Below are 26,724 nucleotides of genomic sequence, written 5' to 3' on the forward strand. Positions count from 1 at the left end.
TATGGATCAGCCTTCCTGAATGGGAACCTGATGACACAGTTCTCCCTTCCTTCAAATCCCTCCTCTAAACCCTCCTCTTATGTATGGTCTTTGGTTTGGTTTATCCTCATAGTCCTCATTTGTCACTGCAGCCAACATTTAGGCCTGCGGTTCTCAACCTGTGGGTCCCCAGATGTTGTTGGACTACAACTCCCATCATCCCTGAGCTCCAGCCTTGCTAGCTAGGGGTGATAGGAGTTGTAGTTCAATAACATCTGGGGACCCACAGGTTGAGAAAGTTTGCTTTAGGCAAATGCAGTGGTATCTGCCCACATTCCTTCTATACTTTCCTTACCTCTCCTCCCTCCCCCCTGCTCTCTGTTTCCCCACTTGCCTGTTTTGGATTTTAAAGCTCATTGGGACCCACCTGCATTGCCTTTCCTTGAGGCCCCGTAGGCAGCAAGGGTGCAGCATAAATAAACCGGTGAACCTTATAGGGTATCTAATGCAGGACATGCAGGGCTAGAGCATCCCTAACAAATGACTTTCCAGGCTCAGCTTGAAAACGTTCAGATTTTAAAGCTCATTGGGAGTGAGGACTTGCCTCACTGTGAGGCCCCACATGCACCAGTGGTGCAGCATAAATACATTTGGAGGTAGACCTCAGAGGACATCCATGACCAGAGCATCCACAACATACAATTGCCCAGCCTCTGCTTGAAGACCTCCAATACCTCTTCCTCCCTCACAGGCTTTCCCAACGTGGGCAAGTCCTCGCTCATAAATGGCTTGGTAGGCCGCAAGGTGGTGAGCGTCTCCCGCACTCCAGGCCACACCAAGTACTTCCAGACCTACTTCCTGACGCCCACAGTCAAGCTGTGCGACTGCCCTGGGCTCATCTTCCCCTCCCTTGTGGACAGAAAACAGCAGGTAAGTGCTTGTGAAGTAGGAGAGGAGTGGAGGAGACAAACGATCTGGGAGGGATTTGTTGCTGGGGCTTTGAGGGAGAGGGCGTGAGGTTGAACAAGGTGGGAGATGGCATTTGTGTCGTTTCTTCAGCAGGGGGAGTAGAACTCAAAAGTCTGGTTGGTCTCACATTGGTTGAAAGGAAATCTCTTGTGTCTTAATCTGCTTCCACGGAGGAATAGATGGGATCTGCAAGCCCTGTAACAGGTGTGCCCTTGTGCTCTCATTTTTAGATCCTGGCTGGCATCTACCCTATTTCCCAGATCCAGGAGCCCTACACTTCTGTGGGGTTCCTGGCCAGCCGAATTCCAGTCCAAGCCTTGCTCAAGCTGAAACATCCGGACGCCGAACACGGGAAACCTGAGCCCCCGTGGTGCGCCTGGGATGTCTGCGAAGGTAAAAGGGTAAACGAGGGTGCAGCGAGGGCATGGCGCTGCCGTTTAGCACAGGGTAGCCAACCCAGATGTTGTAGACCAGGGTTTCTCAAACTTGGGTGGCCAGCTGTTTTTGGACTACAACTCCCATCATCCCTGACCACTGGTCCTGCTAGCTAGGGATGATGGGGGTTGTAGTCCAAAAACAGCTGGAGACCCAGTTTGGAAAAACCCTGCCACAGATAGCAACTACCAGCCTCACTCAGCACAGCCAATTGTCTGGGATAATGTAGGTGGGTGGGGTCCATGCTGGCAACCCTTGATTTAGCAGGAAGGCTGAGCATTGTCAATACGTCTGTGAACTCTGACACCATCTCTACCCTCTTTTTAGCCTGGGCTGAGAAGCGCGGCTACAAGACCGCCAAGGGAGCCCGTAATGACGTCTACCGAGCAGCCAATAGCCTCCTACGCCTGGCAGTGGATGGGCGCCTCTGTGTCTGCATGAGGCCTCCGGGCTACTCTGCAAGGAAAGGTACCTGTGGTTAAGGATAAAATAACCAAGCATATAAAAGCCTCGCTTGAAGCAGAGTCAGCAGGAGCTATGCAAGGGAAAGTCCTGTCTCACAAACCTATTAGAATTCAATGTCAACAAGCATGTAGAGAGAGGGGATCTGGTTGACATAGTGTACTGGGACTTCCAAAAAAGCTTTTGACAAAGGTGCCTCAGCAAAGACTCCCGAATAAGCTTAACAGTCATGGGATAAGAAGAAGAGGTTTTGTGGTGGATCAGGAATTAAGGTTAAGTATTAGGATTGCCGATCAGAAGGTCAGCGGTTCGAATCCCCACGACGGGGTGAGCTCCCGTTGCTCGGTCCCTGCTCCTGCCAACCTAGCAGTTCAAAAGCACATCAAAGTGCAGGTAGATAAATAGGTACCGCTCTGGCGGGAAGGTAAACGGCGTTTCCGTGCGCTGCTCTGGTTCGCCTGAAGTGGCTTAGTCATGCTGGCCACATGATCCGGAAGCTGTACGCCGGCTCCCTCGGCCAATAAAGCGAGATGAGCGCCACAACCCCAGAGTCGGTCACGACTGGACCTAATGGTCAGGGGTCCCTTTACCTTTATCAGGAAGCAGAGAGTAGGAATAAATAGGCAGTTCTTTGAATGAAGAGGTAGAGAAAGTGAAGCCACCAAGGTTCAGCATTGGGACCTGTACTTTTCATAGCATCGTGGAGTTGGAAGGGACCCTGAGGGTCATCTAGTCTGCAATAAGGAATCTCAATTTAAAAGCATCCATGACAGGTGGCCATCCAACGTCTGCTTTAAAACCTCCACTGATGGAGGGTGCACAACCTCCCGAGGGAGTCCGTTCCACTGTCAAACAGTTCTTAGTGTCAGAAAGTTCTTCCTTATGTTTCATTGGAATCTCCTTTCTTGTAACTTGAATCCATTGGTTCAGGTCATCATCATCATCATCATCTAGTTACAGGTAGGTAGCCTTGCTGGTCTGCTGTAGTCAAAACAAAATAAAAAAATTCCTTCCAGTAGCACCTTCGAGACCAACGAAGTTTGTTGTTGGTATGCGCTTTTGTGTATCTGAAGAAGTGTGCATGCACACGAAAGCGCATACCAACAACAAACTTACCGTATTTTTCACCCAATAGGACGCACCGGCCCATAGGACGCACCTAGTTGTTTTTTTTTGGGGGGGGAATAAAGAAAAAAAATTATTCCCCCCCCCAGCCGCGGCTTCAGCGCGCCCCGCGCTCCAGACAGCAGGCTGCTATCCGCAGCCTAGGGAGCGGATGTCTGCCCGAAGCGCGGGGCTTGGGGCGTGCTGAGCTCAGTGCGCCCCAAGCTTCTGGGTGCAGGCAAGCTCTTCGCGCAGCCCTCCCACGGCTTGCAGAGAGCTGCACTAAGCCCGAAGCCTGGGGGGGGCACTGAGCTCAGCGCTCCCCCAGGCTTCGGGTGCAGGCAGCTATCCGCAAGCCGTGGGAGAGCTGCACGAAGTCGTGCAGCTCTCCCATGGCTTGCGGATAGCTTCCTGAAGCCTGGAGAGCGAGAGGGGTCGGTGCGCACAGACCCCTCTCGCTCTCCATGCTTCAGCGAAAGCTTGCATTCACCCCATAGGACGACACACATTTCCCCTTCATTTTTGGAGGAGAAAAAGTGCGTCCTATAGGGCGAAAAATACGGTAGTTGGTCTCGAGGTGCTACTGGAAGGAATCATCAACATCGTCATCAATTTATACCCCACCCATCTGGCTGGGTTTCCCCAACAACTCTGGGCAGCTCCTAACAGAATATTAAAAACACTATAAAACATCAAACATTAAAAACTTCCCTAAACAGGATTGCCTTCAGATGTCTTACTGTCCTACTCTCCAGAGCAGGAGAAAACTAGCTTGCTCCATCTTCCATGTGACAGCCCTTTTGAACTTGTTTGTAAATGATCTGGAGTTAGAGGTAAACCAGAGGCTTATCTCCTGGGAATTACAGATTCGGATATTCCGCAAAAAATGAAGGGTATATTTTTATACGCTACGGCGGCAGCAACAGTTCTTATCGCAGCAAAATGGAAGAGTATTGAAATTCCCTCTGTACATGAATGGATACAAAAGTGGACAGAATATGCAGAATTAGATCGTCTATCAGAAAAAATAAAGAATAAACCAAAAGAGGAATTTGTTTCAAAATGGGAGGTTTTCAAAGAATATTTGAAATATAATTACAGTAGTTTAAATTCTGTTGCAGCATTTGAGGAATTTGAGGAATAGTTGCAAGTTAGACATGAGAGTTAAGGTATATTAAGAATAAGTTATGATAAAAGTGTGTATTGGCAATAAGTAATATAAAATTGAAATAAGGAATAGACGGGAGGTTGGGTCTATAGTGTTAAGAGCAACTTATTTTTTAGTTTGTTAAAAACAATGTGTTTATTGTTATCCCTGTGTGTAATTATGTATTTGTGTTTTCCTTTTTTGTTGCATTAATAAATAAATAAAATAATTATTAAAAATAATGATAATAAACAAGCAGAGATTTATGAAGCGCTCCAAACGGACCTCTCCAAACTGAGCACATGGGTGGTAAAACGGCAAATGCAGTTCAGCGTAAACAAGTGTAAAGTGATGTGTGTTGGGATAAAATGTCTATATGCAGTCGTGGAATCTGAAATTGAGACTTTCAGGAGACCGTTCCCCACACCGTTTTACTTGAATATGAAATTTGCCACCTTAGTGGCTTTCACTGGGTGACCTTTGACCCTTGGCAATTCCTGTGATTCTGACAGTCTCCTCTCTCTCTCTCTCTATCTCTCCCCTTCAGCCATGTGGGAACACCACCCTGAAACAGCTGAGATTGCCGCTTTGCAAGAGGCCCACCGCCATGACGGCAAGCGCAGCTCTGGGGAGGAGGAAGAGGAGGAGGAAGACGAAATCTCCAGCTCGGGAGAAGAAGAGGATGACGAGAAAGACAGGGATGCAGACGAAGAAGGCGAGGAGGAAGAAGAACCGCACTCGGCGCCCAAGAGCGGGCCTAGCCAGCCTGGCCCTTCTAGGAAGGGAAAGTTCGCTGGCCGGAACTTATTTGCTTTGCTTGGGGAGGATGAATGTTAGCAGCTTCCCCTGATGGACAGACTGAGAGGGGATGGATGGCTCTCTCCTCTCCCCCATTCTGCTCCCGTCCCCCCCCCACACCCCATGTTCATTCTCAAGCTCCAGAGCCGCTGTATATCAATAAAGGTGATGTTTATTTCCTGGCCCACCTTCCATCACTGTGGGGAGAGCATGGGGCAAGGGATAAGAATGCAGGGTCGGCCTGACATCCATCAGTTGTCTGGCTCCGACAGCGGCCACCCAGGCATTTCTGCAGAACTCACAATCAGGACATGAAGGCGAGAGCCACCCTCTCTTTGTGACCCCACCCTGTCTGAGGAAATCCCGTATACAAATAGCCAATAGCTATACAATATACAATAGCTGCCAACCTTTATGTGGCCAAAATGGAGCCCTTCTTCCAAGGAAGAGAGGGAGGTACCAGTAACCTTGAGGCAGCTCCATTGGTTACGTATGTCTAATAAATTTTTAGGTGGGGGGAAAAGATAGCCAAAGCCACACAATGAGACATGCTGGACATGCTCAGTGGGTACAGAAAACTGGGGGTGGGGCGCTGGTGGACAGCACGAATGGAAAACTGGAGGGGGATGGAAAGCAATGGAGTGTGCTGGAAAAGAGTAATGTTTTGGATCAGAAGCACTCAGTGCCTCAGCATTTTCTTCCATGTCTTTACTGGACGGGCTGCTCTGGTGCTTTTCACTGGAGATAGAGAGAGTACCTTGCCTTCAACTTCTTCTCAATGCCAGCATCCACCTCCCATCATCCACAGCCATAGATGACGATTGCTGAGCCTGATGGGGGTTGTAATTCAGCAACATCTGGAGGGCCAGAGGTTCCCACACTTACTTGCAGGCTCCGGACTAAGACCGAGATCATCAGAGTTGGGTCCTTGTTGACTAAGAGCGCCGGGGATTATGGGAGTTGTAGTCCAACAACATCTAGGGACCCAAGATTGAATGACACCAGCTTGTAGGATATATTGTTGCCTAGGCTAAGCAGTCCTGGGTCTTGGGAGGAGGCCACACGTATACCACCTTGAGTTTCATGATGGAAGAAAGGAAGGATATGGCAGCAGAAAAGTAGAATGTTTCTTAAATAAATCAAGGCCCATGGTTGCATTTTGCTGAGCCCTGCTATATAGGCCTGCAGGACTCTGCCTCATGTTGGATTTTGGGCAGGGGGGAGGTGTGTTGCCAGGATACTGTTTTGATCCAGCTTGCATTTTTTCTGTATAAAGAATGTAAATCATTTTAACTGATTTTAATAGCATTCTGATATTGCTTTAAACTGCCCAGCAACACCTTCAGCTCATGTGGGTTTCCCTTGTTGATTCCAGTATCCATCCGGTCAAGACCAGACCCAGAGGCAGGGATAGTCTTCAAACAATGATTAATCCTGCCTCCTCGGTAATGACATGGTCTGGTCTTAGCGTAACTCCTCCTCCTGCCCATGATCACTGAGATCAGATGTCCCAGTGCATCCCCCACAATAGAACTTGCACCAGCCATTCTGTTGGCTGGGGCCCACTCCCATGCAGCCCTGATCCCGCCCCTTAAAAACAAAACACAAACTATATAACCAATAAACAACAAAAAACAAAAACAAAACAGTTATACTCAAATTAATCCTGAACCAGATATCCACCCCCCCCAACACAGCAAAAAAAAGGGGGGGGGAGAAGAAAAAAATTAAAATGCCACCAACTGCTTAAGGGCATTTTAAAACACATTATACACTCATTTCTATAGCATGTGAGCCTTTGTGTCAGTGTCAGGTAAACAGGTATTTTGTTTTTATTGGCGGTGGGAGAGACCAGAGTGTCCAGGAGGTGGTTGGTTGCAGGTTATTCATCAAAGCAATGCCCAATCTCTGTGGTGTTTCAGAGTGACCCCCAATGGTTGTTTACACATGTGAGGGATCCATTGCCTGCTGCAGTCAACATGTGGCAACCGTGTGCGTCTAAACTCCTGGGAGGCAGAGACCCAAATCTGGACCGAGACAAGGGGACGGCAGATGTCTAGCTAGGGATTGACCCAAGCTCCTTCTGCCCGCTGACCAGAAAAGCCATATCCCCCACAAAAAAAGCCCACCCTGAGATTCCTTCTCCTTTCACTCTCCAGTTTTACAAAGGCAAACTCATATTAGGCAAAGGTGGGTTGCAGAACTTCTAACAAAATTTTGCTTTAAAATAAAAATTGTGGTGGTTCTCTTATTGCGAATAAGTGAGGTTCATAGACCACAGAATGAAAGAGTTGGAAGGGACCAAGAGGGTCATCTAGCCGAACCCCCTGCAATGCAGGAATCTTTTTACAAGGTGGGGTTTGAACCCACAACCCCGAGAGTCTCATGCTCTACCAACTGAACTATCCCAGGACTTGGATCAAATTCAGCCAGTGGGATTGCAAACGATGAATCGGGAGCAAAGCTTTTGTATGAATATATTACCTCAAGTTATTCTGATGCTTCCAAATGCACTGGTAAAAGAAATTTTCAGATTGAACAAGAGGTATCATCATCATCGGGACGCGGGTGGCACTGTGGGTAAAACCTCTGCGCCTAGGACTTGCCGATCGTATGGTCGGCGGTTCTAATCCCTGCGGCGGGGTGCGCTCCTGTCGTTCGGTCCCAGCGCCTGCCAACCTAGCAGTTCGAAAGCACCCCTGGGTGCAAGTAGATAAATAGGGACCGCTTACCAGCGGGAAGGTAAACGGCGTTCCGTGTGCTGCGCTGGCTCGCCAGATGCAGCTTGTCACGCTGGTCACGTGACCCGGAAGTGTCTGCGGACAGCGCTGGCTCCCGGCCTCTAGAGTGAGATGAGCGCACAACCCTAGAGTCTGGCAAGACTGGCCCGTACGGGCAGGGGTACCTTTACCTTTACTATCATCATCATCATCATCATCATCATCATTATTCCCCAGCCAATTGGGGCAACTTCCAGCAAAATATAAAAACATAATAAGACATCAAACATTAAAAACTTCCTGAATCTGCTTCTTTGAGAGAAGCCGACAAATTTAGGACGGATGCTATCAACTCAAAGACAGGGAACCAGGCAGAGGGCCTTCTTGGTAGCGGCACCTGCTCTGTGGAACGGTCTCCTGTCAGATGTCAAGGAAATAAATATCTATCTGACTTTTATAAGACAACTGAAGGCACCCCTGTATGGAGAAGCTTTTAATGTTTGATGCTTCATTAGTTTTTAAAAAATATTCTGTTGGGAGCTGCCCTAGTGGCTGGGGAAACCCAGCCAGATGAAGAGGTATAAATAATGTTATAATATTATTATTCTTATGCTTAATTGAATAGCAGTTCCCGGAAGCCGCCGGAGGGGAGAGATGCTCTTATGCTCCAATCCTCCTTGCAGGCTTGGCCACCGTGAGGAGACAGTGCTGAGATTCCTGCATTGCAGGGGGTTGGACTAGATGACTCTCAGGGTCCCCTTCCATCTCTATACGATTCTATGATTCTAACATGGTGCAGGACTACGTAGATGGGCTTGATCGAACTACAGGGCTCTTCGTGTGGTGTGTGTGTGTGTGTGTGTGTGAGAGAGAGAGAGAGAGAGAGAGAGAGAGAACGAACCTTCAGGAAGAGGCCCCTGTCTCTTATTTGCAACTAGGATGAATCAGCTGCAATACCCCCACACTTGAGCCACTGCTTCCCTGCCTGCTCTCTCTTCACCCCCAACTATGGGTATTGCATTGCGAACACGCTACCAAAGCTTGCTGCACCCCGAGGCGCTTTGCACTCAGCGGATTCCTTGCAGGACAAGGGCAGTGCACGACGGCAGAGGGGGCGGGTCAGCTGTTCTAATTAAGCCGCGCCCCCTTTCCCAAGTCAGTATCGAGCAGCCCCACCTTCTCTTTCTCTCTCTCTATGGCAGCTTGCACTCTCTGGCTTTAACCCTTAAAGCAAGGAGCATCTCTTCCCTATACTCGAAGCCCAGGTTCCCTCCCTCCTCTCCCCATTGGCTGGGTACTGCAATTATCCCGCCCCCGGAAATATCCTGCCTCCCAGGCGGGGGCTCCCATTCCCGCCCCTGCTGCCCAGGGTCGCTGCCACCATCTCCAGAATTTCGGGTGAGTGCAAAGCCAGCGGCGGGGAAGGAGGGAAGGGGCTTGGCAAGGGGTGGGAGTCCAGGATGAGAAGCCCCGGGACGGGGAGAGGCGGCCTGCACAAGTTCCGGGGGGGAAAGAAGAGAAGGGAGGAAAGGGAGCTGTTCTTTTTAACGGGGCCTTGAAGGTGGGCGGGGGGGGGGGTTCCGTTGTGGAAAGAGAGAAGCTTCTTCCTGCCCGGATCTGGTGCAAAGGGAGTTGCAGGGAATCGGGAAAGGGGAGAGGGTTGGGCATTGCTGGCAAGGCATACAATAGTAGTAATAATAGTAATAATACTATGATATTTATACCCCCCCACCCATTTTCTGGATTTCCCCAGCCACTCTGGGCGGCTTCCAACAAAATAAACACCAAAAACATCCAAGTCTTCCGTTTTGTAGAGGAGATGGGGACATGGATTGCTGGATGGCAGAGGGAGAAAGAGGAAAAGATGGGGAGGAAAACAAAGGCAGCGGGGTCCTGGCAGGAAGAAGGAAGGGGTGAGGCCTTCTCCAAAGCAGCTCTTTGTTCCTTGAACTCCTTGCATAAAGTAGTGGGGGCGGGGCCGGATTGAGGTTTGATGAGGCCCTAAGCTACTGGAGGTCATGGGGCCCTTTATATGTCCAGCTGTCCTTTGTCAACAACAAATTGTCGCTGTTTTTTGTGTTGAATATAGGCTGTATGGTAATTTATGGACCTAATAGGTATCTAAACCATTTGCACATAAAAGAGTATGTATTTTCTCAAAGTAATTGTTGAACTGAAATACAATTATGAAGTATATTAATAGTGAAATAATTATTAAGCTCTAACTTAAAATGATTTTGTTCTTCATAACAAACTTAATAATGCAAACACATTGGCATTTGGCAATAACAAAAGTTCCTTTAGAAACACAATTTATAAAGACTCCTAATCTAGTCCTAGAAACTTGCTATAATAATAGGTGTAAATATATGATGCAAACTACTATTATAATAGCATTATTAATATGAAATTAATTGTTATAGCCTGTACAATGCAATTGTAGCTAATACAATGCATTTTTTTAAATATCAGTATCAATATTACCATAATAGTCCACATTCTTCATTGGGACAGCAGACCTTTGTACCCTGTTACACTTAGTGAGTGTAAAAGACAGTATTTCTAGTAATATGTCGCATTACAAATAATAGCAATACTATACACACCTGTACATAAAAATTATTTTACAGGACTAATTGTATTACTGCATCTACCCAATACCCATTCAACTGTAAATTTTTATCATGATTCATTGTGTACTGTGTATACAAACAGTACACAAACATGATCTAAATTACAATACTTTCCTTCTTGCCTTGCCAAAGCAAAGTCACTGATGATATCATCAAATGATAAACTGCTTAGCTTGTCACTTTCTATGTACATGAGGCTGAAGTAACATAATTTATCTTGAGACATTGTTGTTCAAATTCATTTTTTATCCTCTTCAGCTGAGAAACGAATCTTTACAAATGGCAATTTGCAATCATCATTCAAAGAAACATTCTCAGAATTGCTTCTACATTAGGGAATGCTGATTGGACATTGTTGTTGTTGTTTAGTCACTTAGTCGTGTCTGACTCTTTGTGACCCCATGGACGATAGCACGCCAGGCACTCCTGTTTTCCACTGCCTCCTGTAACTTTGGTGAAACTCGTGTTAGTAGCTTTGAGAGCACTGTCCAACCATCTCGTCCTCTGCATATAAGTTAAATAAGCAAGGAGACAATATACAGCCTTGTTGTACTCCTTTCCCAATTTTGAGCCAATCAGTTGTTCCATATCCAGTTCTAACTGTTGCTTCTTGTCCCACATAGAGAATTCTCAGGAGACAGATGAGGTGGTCAGGCACTCCCATTTCTTTAAGAACTTGCTATAGTTTGCTGTGGTCCACACAGTCAAAGACTTTTGCGTATTCAATGAAGCAGAAGTAGATGTTTTTCTGGAACTCTCTAGCTTTCTCCATAATCCAGCACATGTTTGCAATTTGGTCTCTGGTTCCTCTGCCCCTCCAAAATGCAGATTGTACTTCTGGGAGTTCTCGGTCCGCATGCTGCTTAAGCCTGCCTTGTAGAATTTTAAGCATAACCTTGCTAGCGTGTGAAATGAGCGCAATTGTGCGGTAGTTGGAGCATTCTTTGGCGCTGCCCTTCTTTGGGATTGCGTTGTAGACTGATATTCTCCAATCCTCTGGCCACTGCTGAGTTTTCCAAACTTGCTGGCATATTGAGTGTAGCACCTTAACAGTATCATCTTTTAAGATTCCGCTGGAATGTCATCACTTCCACTGGCCTTGTTATTAGCAGTGGGTTCTAAGGCCCTTTTGACGTCACTCTCCAGGATGTCTGGCTCAAGGTCATCAGTCACACTACCTGGGGTGTATGGGACATCCATATCTTCCTGGCATAATTCCTCTGTGTATTCTTGCCACCTCTTCTTGGTGTCTTCTGCTTCTGTTAGGTCGTTACGACTTTTGTCCTTTATTATGGTAATCTTTGCATAAAATGTTCCTTTCATATCTCCAATTTTCTTGAACAGATCTCTGGTTTTTCCCATTCTATTGTTTCCCTCTATTTCTTTGCACTGCTCGTTTAAGAAGTCCCTCTTGTCTCTCCTTGCTATTCGTTGGAAGTCTGCATTCAGTTTCCTGTATCTTTAACTATCTCCCTTGCATTTTGCTTGCCTTCTGTCCCCTGTGGTTTGTAAGGCCTCATTGGACAACCACTTTGCTTTCTTTTTTTTATTAATTAAATATTTATTAAAATTTCCCGCATTTAATACAAAAAATCAAAAAAGAAAAAAGAAAAAATAATTAAAAACACATAAGGTTTACAATTCCATATTTTCAGTACCATATTTCCCTGACTTCCCCACACCTCCCCTTCTTGTATTCCAATTCAAATTGTTAGTTCAACAAGTTCCTATCCCCAATTTTTAACCTTTTTAAATTTAATTCATTTTAGAAAAACCAATATTTAACTTATAGACATCAATATTTGTACCTCAGTACTCAAACCTTTTTCTAAAGTCGACCCAAGTTCCCTTCCACGAATTCCCCAATTTTCATATTAATAACCAAACAAAAAATAAAAAACAGATTATAATTGTACACCCTTTGGATTCCCAGACCCCACCACCCCCTTTCCCGGTTTCGATCCCCAGCAAATGTCCATCAGACTTAATCTACTATCAGCCTGGAGATCTCACATCCAAGGCTCTTAATTCTCTCTCAGTTCCTCTCTGCCGGTTTTTTTGATAGTCCTTAGTATTAAACACCAGGTCTCGGAGGAGCTCTGTCCCAATAAGGTCCATGTTTCTTCCAGCCAGACCTCCATACTTAAAAGTAGGGCCCAAAAGTCCAATTGTCGCGAAAACTCCAGCTTCCACTTTAATCATATTTGTAATCCATAAGTCTTCAGATCTCCACATAAGGAGATCTCTCCATTCTTCAGTCTCCAATTCAAACCAGATTTTCATCATCCAGTACTTATTTTCCCTTGTAATCATCCTGTCAAGCCTCTGGTTTGATTTCTTATTTTCTTTTATAAGCATCATGTCAGGCCTCTGGCTCTCCTTTGTCATTTGCAGAATTACAGCTCCTCCTTCCTTCTCCTCAAGAACAACATATGTCTCCTTCTCCACACTTTCAAAATTCTCAAGTTTCTCTTTTTGTCCAGCTGCATGAGCTTCCTGAGTCAGATCCTTATCAAATTCAGTAATGTTATTTACTGTTGAGTTCAGAGTTGTAACATTCGTAGCCAAAACATCAATTTGGCCTTGTAACTTTCCCAAGAGAACAAAAACTCTGTCCAACCCAGCCTGAATTTTCCCTCCTTCAGCCATTCTTGTTGTGTCCCAAATCCCCCTCTAGAGGGATTTTGGTAACTTAATATTCTTTCCAGTTAAAATCCAAAAGTCAAGTTAGTTTGTATCAGTTCTTGCTTATTTTTAGCAAAATATAACCAAATTGCAACAAATATATCCAGCAGAGACAGCAGAAACAAAGTTCTCTTTTTCCTTCTTGACAGCTAATTTTGACAGCTGTCAAACTCTTCTATATCTCCTCAACAGGCTCTCTCGCGAATCACTCCCGGGTCCGGGGGGGGGTGGAACTTCAACTCTCAAAATTAGCTCTTATCCTCCAGTAAAATTACTTATACTTGTATTGCCAATCATGAAATTAATATCTTTTATCCAATCAAGAAAAAGAAATTCTCTCGACCTTAGTTAACTAGTCCTTGCTTTAAATTTTTTACAAGGCGGGGGGGCGGACTTCCTGTTTGCACCTTCCCCGATCGTGCCAAATTAAAAAAAAATTTCCTTAACAAGTCCAATTTCCGTACTACTCACGGGTTGTTACTTTTAGAGTCCAATTGTTCACAAGAAGAAGTCAGCGCTCTCCGATCATGGCACGCGGCTTCACTCCACAGGAGGAGCAGTCGACTCTCAGCACCGCGCCGCTCACCCCGTCCCCCGTTCCGAAGCCTTTAAAAAGGCTCCTTTGCAGGTCGGGGGGTGCAAATGGTGCCCGCCGAGTCACCAGGTTCACAGGCTTCACCGCCTGTGATTTCTAAGGGTCCCCGCGTCGCCGCAGCGGCAAGACCCAGCTCCTGTAGAGCCGATTCCCTCCGGAGCTCAGAGGGAATCCGCCATTAGCCGTTCGCGCTAACCCGGAAGTCCCCCACTTTGCTTTCTTGCATTTCCTTTTCATTGGGATGGTTTTCACTGCTGCCTCCTGTATTATGTTCCGAGCCTCCATCCATAGTTCTTCAGGCACTCTGTCCACCAAATCTAAATCCTTAAATCTCTTCCTCTCTTCCACTGTGTATTCATAAGGGATTTGATTTCGATTGTATTTTACTGGACCAGTGGCTTTTGTCTGCAGACAGTCATGTGGCCAGCATGACTAAGCCGCTTCTGGCGAACCAGTGCAGCGCACGGAAACACCATTACCTTCCCGCCGAAGCGGTACCTATTTATCTACTTGCACTTTGACGTGCCTTTGAACTGCTATCTTGGCAGGAGCAGGGACCGAACAACGGGAGCTCACCCCATCGCAGGAATTCGAACCGCCGACCTTCTGATTGGCAAGTCCTAGGCTCTGTAATTTAACCCACAGCGCCACCCGCGTACCTCAGCATTGGTAGTTGGTGCATAAACCTGGATTACTGTGATCTTAAAAGGTCTGCCTTGGATTTGTATCGAGATCATTCTATCATTAGGCGCACAGCCCCCGTGGGGGCCGGCTCTCCCGGACGCTGTCTCTGATCACGCAAACTGGTTGCAGGAGCTCGAAACAAGCAATTAGAATCAAATGCACATATTTCGAGTGAAGATCGGGAGTTAAGACTGCTAATTGAAGTGACCTCTGTGAAGTAGAGCGATGAGCTGGATTCAACAATATATCAAGAAGAAGATACATCAAAGGGTCGGTATGTCGGAATGGGACTGAAAGGGGGGGGAACCTTTCTTTTTTTATCTTATGTGAGTACCTAACAACCCTCCCCCCAAGAAGAATCGTTGCAATTACTGATTACAAGCAGGATGATTAAGATCTGTATGGAAATAAATTACTAATCAAAGACATGGCTTGTGGAATATTGGAAAGGAATGAAAGGCCTTTGTGACGCAGTTATAAAAAGAGATTTGTTAGGGCATGCCTGCCTACAGGATTTATGATCGAGGGGAACAGACAATGGCTTGTTATTACATCGGACTGAATTTGACCTGGCAGAACCTCCTAAGAAGATTGAGGAGAGACTGACAGGCCTGCGAGAATTAATGGACAGGCTTAATAATAATAATAATAATTTATTATTTATACCCCGCCCATCTGGCTGGGCCTCCCCAGCCACTCTGGGCAGCTTCCATAGAAACCAAAAATACACTAAAATATCACACGTTAAAAACTTCCCTGAACAGGGCTGCCTTAAGATGTCTTCTGCATGTCAGGTAGTTGTTTATCGCTTTGACATCTCGTGGGAGGACGTTCTACAGGGCGGGCACCACTACCGAGAAGGCCCTCTGCCTGGTTCCCTGTACTTTAAGAATGTTTTGTACGGAAGTGTGGAAATGGCGTCTGTCTGTTTTGAATGTGGCCCTTGGAGGAATGGAAAAATCCACACAGGATATAACAACGTTTGTTTTCAACCCGCTTGTGGAGACTATCAGAGGTCACAAAGAAAGGAATATATGACAACAATAAGAAGATGAGGAAAATAATAAAGAGAAGATGGAATAGAACTGAGAACTGTGAATACCATTTGGACAGAACTGTGATCATTAAAGCAGCAGCAAGAGAGATGTTTGGATCCCTTTCTGAGCTCGAAGCATGGGTACCCCCAACAAAAATTTAAAAATTTGGCTGTGTAATTTGAAATTAATGTGATTTGATTGGTTTGTTAATAAAAATTATATTGAAAGAGATCATTCTATCATTTTTGAGATTGCATCCCAGTACAGCTTTTGCCACTCTTTTGTTGACTAAGAGGGCCACTCCATTTCTTCTATGGGAATCTTGTCCACAGTAGTAGATATGATGATCATCCAAACTGAATTCACCCATTCCCGTCCATTTTAGTTCACTGATGCCCAGGATGTCAATACTTATTCTTGCCATCTCATTTTTTACCACATCCAGCTTACCATGGTTCATGGATCTTACATTCCAGGTTCCTATGCAATATTTTTCTTTGCAGCACTGGACTTTCCTTTCACTTCCAGGCACACCCGCAAGTGAGCGATGTTTCGGCTTTGGCCCAGCTGCTTCATCAGCTCTGGATCTACTTGTACTTGCCCTCCGCTCTTCCTCAGTAGCATGTTGGATGCCTTCCGACCTGAGGGGTTCATCTTCCAGCGTCATAATTTTTATACGACCGTGGAGTTTTCTCGGCAGGGATTCTGGCGTGGCTTGCTGGTTCCTGCTCCAGGTGGATCACGTTTAGTCAAAACTCTCCACTTTGACCTGTCTGTCTTAGGTGGCCCTGCACGGCATAGCTCATAGCGTCTCTGAGTTATTCAAGCCCCTTTGCCAGGACAAGGCAGTGATCCATGAAGGACATGGTCATTAAATATTACTTGGTACAGATCCTGATGTGTCAGATTATCAAATCATATTGTCTTTCCTTACTAATTATTCTTCCATCCAGTACTTCACATTTTAATCTAGGCATATTAGCATATCTTTTTTTGAGCAATATTTTGCCATATATTCATCAAAACATTTCCACTCCTTTTTAAATTTTTGATTCAACTGATTTCTTATTATAGCAGTTAATTTTGCCAGAATTAAATATTCATTTAGTTTACAAATCCATTCCTCCTTTGTGGGTATAGTTTTTGACTTCCACCTAGCAGCAATCACTATTCTTGCAGCTGGACTTGCATATAGAAAAATTCTTCCCCCCCCCCCCCCGTGGTATCTCATCATCTATCAATCCAAGGAGATATGTCTCTGGTTTCTTTGTTATTGATATTTTGAACATCTTCTTAATTCTTCGTGTACTACTATCCAAAATTTCTTAATTTCCTCACACCTCCACCACATATGTGGTCCAGGCAGTGGTATTTATATAATTTCAAACAAAGCATTTTGGTTTCAACCAATCATATACACCAGAGATGTCCAAGCGCTGGACCGCAATTGACAGGTAGACCTCTGTGTTGTTTTGGGTCGATTGTGAGACCGTTGAAGGCCCCGCCCCCTTTCCGCAAGAACTTCTGCACATGCTCCTGTTTCTGTTTTTGCTCAGCAGTTCCTTGTTTTAATGTTTATTGTTGCTTTATCTAATTTTTTCTTGCGTTCCCCGCCTCCTTAAAAAAGTCCCTTTGCAGTTGCACGTTCCTGATATTCATCATTACCTCATTTTATTATAATACACGTGCGCAACAAGCACTTGCAATTTCTGCTGAATACGTTCTGATGCCTACCACGTTCTGTTACGTTGTGTTGGTGTGCATGTTGGGAACCTGTGTTACATGAAGCCTTTTGCATCATATAGCAACTCATGTTCTAGCTTTCAGCTGTATCTTTGTGATTCTCCTATTAGCTGTATTTCTGCCCTAATTAGGAGGCAGCAACTTGCAAAATAATCAGTTTAATAAAGCACAGACTACGATAACTTCTGTATTAGAAGCACACTCGAGGATTTACAGAGATACACATTATTACATTTATTGTGGCCCTTTGGGTAACTGCCACAAGGCCACTACTGCCCATACCATGCCAGCCTTAGGAAGGGAGAAGGGACAGGCAGACGGAAGGAATTGCCAAAGGTGTTTGAAAATGGGTGGAGGCTCTTGGGAAGCGGGTGGCCAATAGGGGCTTCTACAGGGGCAGCAGAATGTCTTGGGCAGAATCCCTTCAGGGTCTCTGAGACTCCCTTGACTTCTTCCTTCCTCCCAGGAAGCTACAACTTGCCTTGGCTTCTTTGCTCCTCAAGAAGTTGAACCTGCAAACCTGGTCAGGATGGACGGAGGAAGATGGACAGCTGACCTGCTCAAGCTGTCTCCCGCATCCCTCCCTGCAACCTCTGAGCATCCCCTCCCAGGACCCTCGGAGAAATCTGGTGAGTTCCAGGCGAGAGGAGATGGGGACATGGATCCCTGGATGGTGGAGGGAGAAAGAGGAAAAGGAGAGGAGACCAAAGGCAGGAAGGGCCAGGCAGGAAGAAGGAAGGAAGGAAGGGGTGAGGCCTTCTCTAAAGCAGCTCTTTGTTTTTGGAATCCCTTTCATAACGTAGTGGGGGCAGATTTTCTTTATGCTTTTAAATCTCTGGTGTTATTTCCAGTGCAGGATTAAGTGACGATAATGATGTTGCACACCAATCCAGAAAAATGGGTGAAGGGGGCTATGGTAATTCTTCCCGTCATTATGTATACTTCATATATTTATATAGTTTATATTACTTTTATTTTTTTAAAGACTGGGTCAGAGTGATACATTCCACCAGCAGAAAAATACAGTAGATGCATGCACCTCCACAGTTTCGTGGGCTTTCGGGACAAAGGACCTGTTATCATGATACACAGTTCATGTGGCTGGAGGCTCTACACATAGTATTCGGCATATGAAGACCAAGTGGCACCAGCTTTCCTAATCAAGAGTCCCCTTTGTCAGACTGCAGCCCACAAAAGCTTAAGCCATAATACATTTATGAGCCTTTAAGGACTCCAAAAGATGAATAAACAGAAGCATAGTCAATCTATGGACTTCTATCCTACTGGAAACAGTGACTGCCAGCAAGTTGGATATCTTGAAAAAAAGGGATTAGGCTGGTGTCTGTGCTCTGCCCTCGTGGTCCTAGGCAATAGTGCTTCTTAATACTAGTTTCTGGAAAGCACAGGAGAGCAGAGGGCTCTTGGGCTGAAATCTTGCTTGCTGGTTTCCTACAGGCTTTTGCTTGGCCACTGTGAAAACAGGATGCTGGACTAGGTGGGCCTTTACCCAATCCAGCAGGCTCTGTTTAGGTTCTGATATGTTGTAATATTTTTACACTTACATGTTACATAAGAACAGTTCAGTTTTACTTCTTACTCATAGGGGAGACTGCTATTGGAGCCTGTGATTCCTTTCCTCACTTGAAAAAGAAAAAGACAGGTGTTTCTTATAAGCCAGTTCCACCGTAGATCTCTATTATAAAATGATGGTGCTCTCTTAAGTGTGAATGGAATGATCATGGGTTTCTCTTGCCATTATCTCATCTGCATTCCTAAAAATTAGGAACATGGAGAGGACAGTTGAGAATGGAGAGGGCGTTAAAATAAGAGAAGGTGCACATGGGAATTGACGTGTGTTCAGTTCCTTTCTTCTCTTTCATAGAAGTCTAACGGGATTCTCTCTCCCCCGCCCCCACTCCCAAACAGGTGAGGAAGACGATGGTCAGAATTCTACGGAGCCATCTGTGAAATCATTAGGAAGAACAAAGAAAGAGTTTAAATGCAGGGAATGCGGAATGTGCTTTAGTCACTTTGGAAGACTGAGGATACACCAACAAACTCACACAGGAGAGAATCTATTTAAATGCATTGAATGTGGAAAGAGCTTCAGTCATAGTGGCAATCTTAGAACACATCAACGAACTCACACGGGGGAAAAACCATTTAAATGCATTGAATGTGGAAAGAGCTTCAGCCATAGTGGCAATCTTAGAACACATCAACGAACTCACACGGGGGAGAAGCCATTTCACTGCACTGAATGTGGAAAGAGCTTCAGTCGTAGTGGAGACATTAGAATACATCAACGTACTCACACTGGGGAAAAACCATTTAAATGCATTGAATGTGGAAAAATCTTCAGTCATAGTGGAGCCCTCAGAACACATCAACGAACTCACACGGGGGAGAAACCATTTAAATGCATTGAATGTGGAAAAATCTTCAGTCGTAGTGGAGACCTTAGAATACATCAACGTACTCACACTGGGGAAAAACCAATTAAATGCATTGAATGTGGAAAGAGCTTCAATCGTAGTGGAGCCCTTAGAATACATCAACGAACTCACACTGGGGAGAAACCATATAAATGCATTGAATGTGGAAAGAGCTTCAGTCAAAATGGAGCCCTTAGAATACATCAACGAACTCACGCAGGGGAGAAACCATTTAAATGCATTGAATGTGGAAAGAGCTTCAGTCATAGTGGAGCCCTCAGAACACATCAACAAACTCACACGGGGGAGAAACCATTTAAATGCATTGAATGTGGAAAGAGCTTCAGTCGTAGTGGAATCCTTAGAATACATCAACGAACTCACGCAGGGGAGAAACCGTTTAAATGCATTGAATGTGGAAAGAGCTTCATTCATAGTGGAATCCTTAGAATACATCAACGAACTCACACAGGGGAGAAACCATTTAAATGCATTGAATGTGGAAAGAGCTTCAATCGTAGTGGAGCCCTTAGAAGACATCAACGAACTCACACAGGGGAGAAACCATTTGAATGTATTGAATGTGGAAAGGGCTTCAGTGAGATTGGATCCCTCAGAAAACACCAACAAACTCACATGGGAGAGAAGCCATTTAAATGTATGGAGTGTGGAAAGAGCTTCAGTTGTAGTAGAGACCTTAATATTCATGAGCGAATTCACACAGGTGAAAAGCCATATAAATGTATGCAGCGTTCAACTCAAGTTTCACTATTTAATTCACATCAAGAAACTCATAAAGGCAGAAATCAATTTTAAATACATGGAACCCGTGTGATGTTCTGGTTTTTGTATTTAAATTTGTATACACATATATATGTATTAAAGTAATGAAGGTCACATATACTTGATGTACAAAAGAAGTTGCAAGTTGTTGCTAGATTATCCAGGGGGAGAGTGTGAATCCGGAATGCTCAAGGCGTGTGATGAATCTGTTGAGTCAAAATGATGGGCTGCCCTTGTCTTGTGGATCAGCATCTGTCAGGCTTCAGGGAATTGGCTTCCTTCCCCCTTGGCCGTAGATAAGCAGAACAAAGGAAAAGGAGTCTTCTTACCAGTTAGAAACTTTAATGATCCTAGCGAGAGAACAAAAACCTGTCTTCTAGGAATGGCGGTGCTCCCAATTAAGAGGTCCACCCCCTTTCATCCCTAGTCACCCCCGTCACTTCTGCGTATCGTAACCTCAGCTCATACACTCTGTGCTTTCTGTCCTGCCACTTTCGCAACTCTCCTTGAACTTGGGGAAAGCGGAGGGATGCTTTCCAGACACAGTGAATCTGTTAACTCTCTCTCTCAATGTTTCTTCTGCAAGGTGTTCCCCATCCAGTATTTCCCAGCTTCTGCCTTCTGAACTATGTTCCTCTGCAAACCACTGTTTCAAATCTATACAGTCCTCCTGCTCCTGGGAAGATTCAGGGAGAGGCTCCCACGAATGTGCCTCAGTGCAGCTCTCCTCAGCTGGGTCCCTAGTTAGGTTTTGGTTTAGGGGAGCAAGCATGGGACTGGCCCTTGGGTGGGGGCGAGGGGAGAAGGGAAGAGAAGTAGAGGGGATGCTTCTTTTTCCACGCAAGGCTAGTTCTTGTTTCTCCCAAGTACACGCCTGTAATCAGCGAGCGTGCATTTAGCAGGAGTGCGTCCCTTTGTCTCATAGCCTAAGCTGCTTCAGGAGGCATTAGGGCGAAGCGTGTGTATCACACATGTGCTGTGAGAGCAGTGGTGGGGGGGACGGTAAATAACTGTCAGGGTTCTTAAAAGGAGGCTGTTGTTTCATGAGAGGGGGTGGGGGAGGAGAGCCTTAGCGATGCCGACCAGAAAGAGCCAAATGTGCCTATAGGATACATGTGGTTGCTACTCTGAATTTGAAGATGGGTAGTGGTAGTGTCAAATGCTTCTGCTAAAAGCAGATCTAGGGAAGATTAAGTTAATTGCAACCTTAAACACACTCGGGTCCCATTAGAGAGGATCCTCATGAGGCCGGAGGAACATCGCCCGGCTGTGAGGTGTAATGTCCACCACTCCCTGCAAGGCCTTTCCCACCTGGCCTAGGGGGTGGGGTGTAGGGATGATCGCGGAGTGGGCAGTGGGGTCCGGAGGGAGCACACTTCCCACCAGCAGGCAGCCACAGTCTGCCTGAACGCGTGACCTTGGGGTGCGGGGCACCTGCCCCCCCCAGACAAGCCACAGCTGTCTGAACATCGTTCCCTCTGTCTAACCTTTTGCGGTCTCAGTACTCTGCGGTGTCCTGTCTGTAACCTTTGTCTCTGAGACCTTTTGTCTCCTTCGTCATACACTGTGCAAGGGGAAAATGACGCGGTGGAAATAGGTGCCAAAATAACTTTGTACCACCCCACGATCTCGGGACCGGAAGATGTGCAAAGGTCACAGCCCAAAATGTATCTGCTTGGGTTTGCATATTTGTCTCAATAAAAGGAGGCTCCACAGGGCTGGCCGGCAGCTTGCATGCAGCTCACCTGTGTACGGCTCACCTGCATTATCAACTCCCTGCCTCATGTCCTTCACTTCAGTGGGGCCCAGACTCACCCAGCCCTACTACGTTAAATTTGTATTCTGTAGTTGACCTCCTTTGCAATGTTTTATTTTGAAATCTTTTTAGATAATATTTTAGATTTCTGATATGTTGCTTTGAACATATATACAGTAGTAAGTTGGGATATAAATGTTATGTCCTGAAGTTCTCAGCCTGGGCCAACAGGGGGATACTGTAGATAGTTATGCAAATGAAGGATCGAAAGTGACGTTCAGTGATTGGATAGTTTGTATGCAAATGAAGGATCGAAAGTGACGTTCAGTGATTGGATCATTTTAGAAAGTTGCAACAGTTACGATTGTTCTGGAGCTCTATATAAGCAGGCTGACTGAGCTCAGTTCAGTTCTGTTCCAGCTTACAAATAAAGAGCTGCTTTGGAAGAATCGCTGTGTCGTCTGATATGTTCGCCCACAACCTAACAGTGGCAACGAGGATGGGATCGATGGACATCAGAGCACAGCCAGATGCGGCCATCCTCTGAACTGAACTGAATCACTGAGCGAAATCACTGAACAGAACCAATTCAGAGCTGACTGTTCTGGCTAGAGCACGGTGTTCCATCCATCGCCCTTCACGCCGGCATCGGAATCATGGCTTCATGATCATGGCCTCTACCGCCGTTTCCGCCAGCCTCTGAATCATGGGACTCCTACCTCGCTCGGTTCGACTGCTACCTCCAAGCCAACGAGCTGACAGCAGTATCAAAGGAACGGAAGCGGGGCCTATTCCTCAGCCTCTGTGGGCCTGAGGTGTTCGAGACGGCCCGAGCATTGGTTGAGCCTGAAGCAGTCCAGGCAACACCATGGGACACGATTCAAGAGAAGCTCCAAAACCACTACGCACCAAAGCCGTCCAGGATTGCTGCCTGCCATGCGTTCTACCACCGGAACCAGGCAGAGGGGGAGTCAATCAACAACTACACCACTGCCCTCTGACAGGCTGCAATGCATTGCAAGTTCTGAGACTTAGACGATGCCCTGATGGATCGAATCATCTGCGGGGTCCGGGACATCCATCTGCAACGGCGTCTCCTCGCCAAGCCAGACCTCACGCTGCAGAAAGCCATTGAGGAGGCTGTGTCCTCGGAAGCTGTTGAACGCTCTACCCAGGAGATCCGCAAGGCCAGCAGCCCACGTCTTGATAGGAAGCCAGTTCCAGTGCATCACGAAGAGGCCAGCAGTGATGAGGCATCCTCCAGTGAAGACGATGACATGCACCAGACAAAGCGGGAGCGCAGGAAGTTCCAACAGAAGTCCAAGGGCCAACCGGAATGTGCCGGCTGCGGAGGCAACCATTCTCGTGCCAAGTGTCGATTCAGAGACGCCATCTGTCGGACGTGTTCCAGAAGGGGCCACATTGCTAAGGTCTGCCGATCGGCTCCATCTGACACCCCCCCTTCACCGACTCGCAAGTCCAAGTCTTCACTCCAATCTGCCAAGGAAAGCTGTTTCACACCAACTGCCGCTGCCCGTCTGGAACCACGACTGGCCAAGCCGACTCGCCTACGCGACGCAAGCTGAACGTCACGGTGCTCATTGAAGGAGCTCCACGTGACATGGAGATCGACACCAGGTCTGCCCTGTCTATCGTGTCTTGGAGCACCATCAAAAGACTGGTACCCAGAGTGTCCAAAAGGCAACTCGACTCTCACCATGTACACCTGAGAGACTACCAGGGAAACGACATTCCCGTGGTAGGCGTTGGCTGGTTCTGGATCGCCTTCAAGGACTTTTCGGGCCTGCTCTGACTGGTGGTGGTCGAAGGTCAGCTGCCAAGCCTCCTAGGGCTAGACTGGTTTGATGCCCTCGGCCTGGAAGTCACCGGCATCAGCTGCATCTCTAACGCAGAGACTGAGGGTCTGGTCAAAGACTTTGCCGAGGTTTTTGACGGCACTTTGGGGCAATATACAGTTACGCCCATCTCCTTTAGCCTTGATCCACAAGTCGCCCCCATCAAGCTAAAGCAACGCTGGGTTCCCTTTGCTCTCAAGGCTAAGGTGGACAAACAACTGGACAAGCTGATCGCCCAAGGAGTTTTGGAGCCGGTTGACCACGCCAAGTGGGAAACCCCCATCGTCATGCCTGTCAAGCCAGACGGGTCGGTGAGAATCTGCGCTGACTGCAAGTGCACGATCAGCAAGGCACTTCAGCAGCACGCTGTTGTTCAACACCTGCTGCATTCCTTGGGTGAGGGTAAGGTCTTTGCTAAGCTGGACCTTGCCCAAGCCTATCAACAACTGCCCGTCAATGATGCCACTGCTGAAGCCCAGACGATCGTCACCCACCAAGGGGCATTCCGTTGCCGCCGTTTGCAGTTCGGGGTGAGTGTGGCTCCTGGCATCTTCCAAAGCCTTATGGAGTGTCTCCTGCAAGGGCTTCTGGGCGTGGTACCGTATTTTGATGACGTCTTGGTGTTCGCAGAATCAAACCAGCAGCTGTTCCGAGTGCCTCCGTGCCGTGCTGACCAGGTTCCAGGAGGCCGGGCTCAAGGTAAAGAGGGAGAAGTGCCAGATCGCCGTTCCACAGGTGGAGTTCCTGGGCTATCATATTGACGCCTCTGGCCTTCACCCGACCACATCCAAGATCCGCGCTATCCAGCAGGCCCCCATCCCAAAGAACAAGATGGAGTTGCAGGTGTTCCTGGGACTGCTGAACTTTTATAACATGTTCCTGCCCCACAAAGCCACGGTGGCTGAGCCTCTTCACCGACTCCTCAGCACAAAGACACCTTGGTCCTGGGGTCATCGGGAGACAGCCGCCTTCAACGCGGTCAAGGCTCTCCTTTCATTGGACAGTGTGCTGGTACAGTACAGTGAAGTCAGGCCGCTGGTCCTTGCCTGCGATGCCTCACCTTTTGGCATTGGCACTGTCCTTAGTCACCGTTTTCCAGACAGAAGAGAAGCACTGCTCGCCTACTTTTCCAGGACGCTATCTCCAACGGAACAGAATTACAGCCAGCTCGACAAGGAGGCACTGGCACTTGTGGCTGGAGTGAAGAGGTTCCATGAATACCTCTACGGTAGGACTTTCGACCTCATCACCGACCACAAGCCGCTCCTGGGCCTCCTCACCGGTGATCGACCAACTCCACCGGTTCTCTCGCCGCGCATGCTGCAATGGACTGTTTTCCTGGCTGCCTACCACTACCAGCTTGTCCATTGCCCGGGGAAATCGATGGGCCATGCCGACGCCCTCAGCCGTTGCCCTCTTCCAGCGTTTGTGGAAGACCCGGCTCCAGCTTCATCGCTCCTCCTGATTGAGGATCTTCCGGCAGCGCCTGTATCGGCTGCCACTGTGGCGTCCGCATCTGCCCAGGATCGCACCATCAGCCATGTGCTCAACTGGGTGTGGAGGGGGTGGCCACATGGGCCTTTTGCATTGGAGTTCCAGCCGTTCGCAACCAGACAACATGAACTCTCGGCTCATCGCGGCTGTCTGCTGTGGGGAGACCGCGTCGTGATTCCCCAAAGACTCCGTCAATGTGTCCTGGAAGCTCTGCACGTTGGCCACCCGGGAATCGTCAAAATGAAGGAGTTGGCTCGATGTTACGTCTGGTGGCCTACCATGGACGATGCCATCACTGCCTGGGTTTCCGCCTGTCAAGCGTGCCAAGAATCGAGGCCTGCACCACCGGCAGCTAAGGGACACACCTGGGAGATGCCCAAGACACCCTGGTCGAGGGTGCACATCGATCTGGCCGGCCCCTTTCACGGCCGGACTTTTATGGTAGTGGTGGACGCCTATTACAAATGGCTGGAGGTGGCCCTGATGCCCTCCACCACTACCGAGGCCGTCATCCGGGTGCTGCGAGGCCTCTTTGCGATGCATGGGTGTCCTGATGACCTTGTCTCTGACAACGGACCACAGTTCACGTTGAGCGCTTTTGAGCAGTATCTTTTGGGACTGGGCATCCACCATGCCCTAACGGCACCATTTCATCCATCCAGCAACGGGCAAGCAGAGAGAATGGTGCGCTCGGCAAAAGAGGCACTGGCGCGCCTGGACCGGGGAGACTGGCACGAGCGGGTTGCCGAATACTTATTCGTACAACACATCACCCCTCATGTGGCTGCAGGGCGGAGTCCTGCTGAACTGCTTATGGGCCGCCGCCTCAGGTCCCCGCTCGACCGGCTGCACCCAGACTTTGCTGTGCCCGAACCCCCAGGCTGTGCCAACGCTCCACAGTCATTTGTTCCCAGAAACCAGGTCTTTGCCTGGAACTTTGTGGGGGACATTCCTTGGGTGCCAGCAACAGTAGTGGGAGTCACTGGACCTCGCTCGTACCAGGTGGCACTCGAAGACGGACGCTTGTGGCGCCGGCACATAGACCAGCTTAGGCGCAGGGTTGGGGACTTGGACACTACTGTGGTGCCCCCAACTGCGCTCGTGGCTCTGGAACAGACACTTACAGATGGTGAGGCTCCACCTACACCTCTCTCGCAAACTGCCGGCGTGGAGCCGAACCAAGCCGCTTCAGAGGGTCTGCCAGACTTACCACAGACTCGGACCACTACCGTGCCTGACATTCCACCAACTCCACTTGCAGAGGTTCCACCGTATTTCACTTTTATTAAATTGTTTTATTTATGTTTTATTGATATTTGCTTTAACCCGCTTTGAAGTTATTTTTAAAAAATATAAAGGGTATAGAAATTAAACAAACAAAAAATAAATAAATGTATAGAGCAGGGATA

The 26,724-nt window shown here is 47.3% G+C and overlaps 2 protein-coding genes across 3 annotated transcripts in view; both read left to right on the plus strand.

The window, feature by feature from the left end:
* The window catches only part of GNL1 (G protein nucleolar 1 (putative)), a 31,984-nt gene extending 26,908 nt beyond the window's left edge, over window positions 1-5,076 (plus strand). For both annotated transcript variants that reach the window (XM_053378585.1, XM_053378586.1), the window contains exons 9-12: window positions 731-909; window positions 1,179-1,341; window positions 1,711-1,851; window positions 4,644-5,076. In XM_053378585.1, coding sequence (XP_053234560.1) covers window positions 731-909; window positions 1,179-1,341; window positions 1,711-1,851; window positions 4,644-4,933 — 773 coding nt within the window. In that variant the 3' untranslated portion in view covers window positions 4,934-5,076. The remainder of the gene's footprint in view (window positions 1-730; window positions 910-1,178; window positions 1,342-1,710; window positions 1,852-4,643) is intronic.
* A 3,541-nt stretch (window positions 5,077-8,617) lies between these two features.
* LOC128408742 (zinc finger protein 709-like) overlaps window positions 8,618-26,724 on the plus strand; it is a 60,187-nt gene continuing 42,080 nt past the window's right edge. Inside the window, exons 1-4 of the mRNA XM_053378767.1 lie at window positions 8,618-9,012; window positions 17,458-17,620; window positions 17,848-17,907; window positions 18,918-20,237. Coding sequence (XP_053234742.1) covers window positions 8,623-9,012; window positions 17,458-17,620; window positions 17,848-17,907; window positions 18,918-20,237 — 1,933 coding nt within the window. The 5' untranslated portion in view covers window positions 8,618-8,622. The remainder of the gene's footprint in view (window positions 9,013-17,457; window positions 17,621-17,847; window positions 17,908-18,917; window positions 20,238-26,724) is intronic.

The sequence above is a fragment of the Podarcis raffonei genome, chromosome 2 (assembly GCF_027172205.1).
Source record: "Podarcis raffonei isolate rPodRaf1 chromosome 2, rPodRaf1.pri, whole genome shotgun sequence".
NCBI lineage: Eukaryota > Metazoa > Chordata > Lepidosauria > Squamata > Lacertidae > Podarcis > Podarcis raffonei.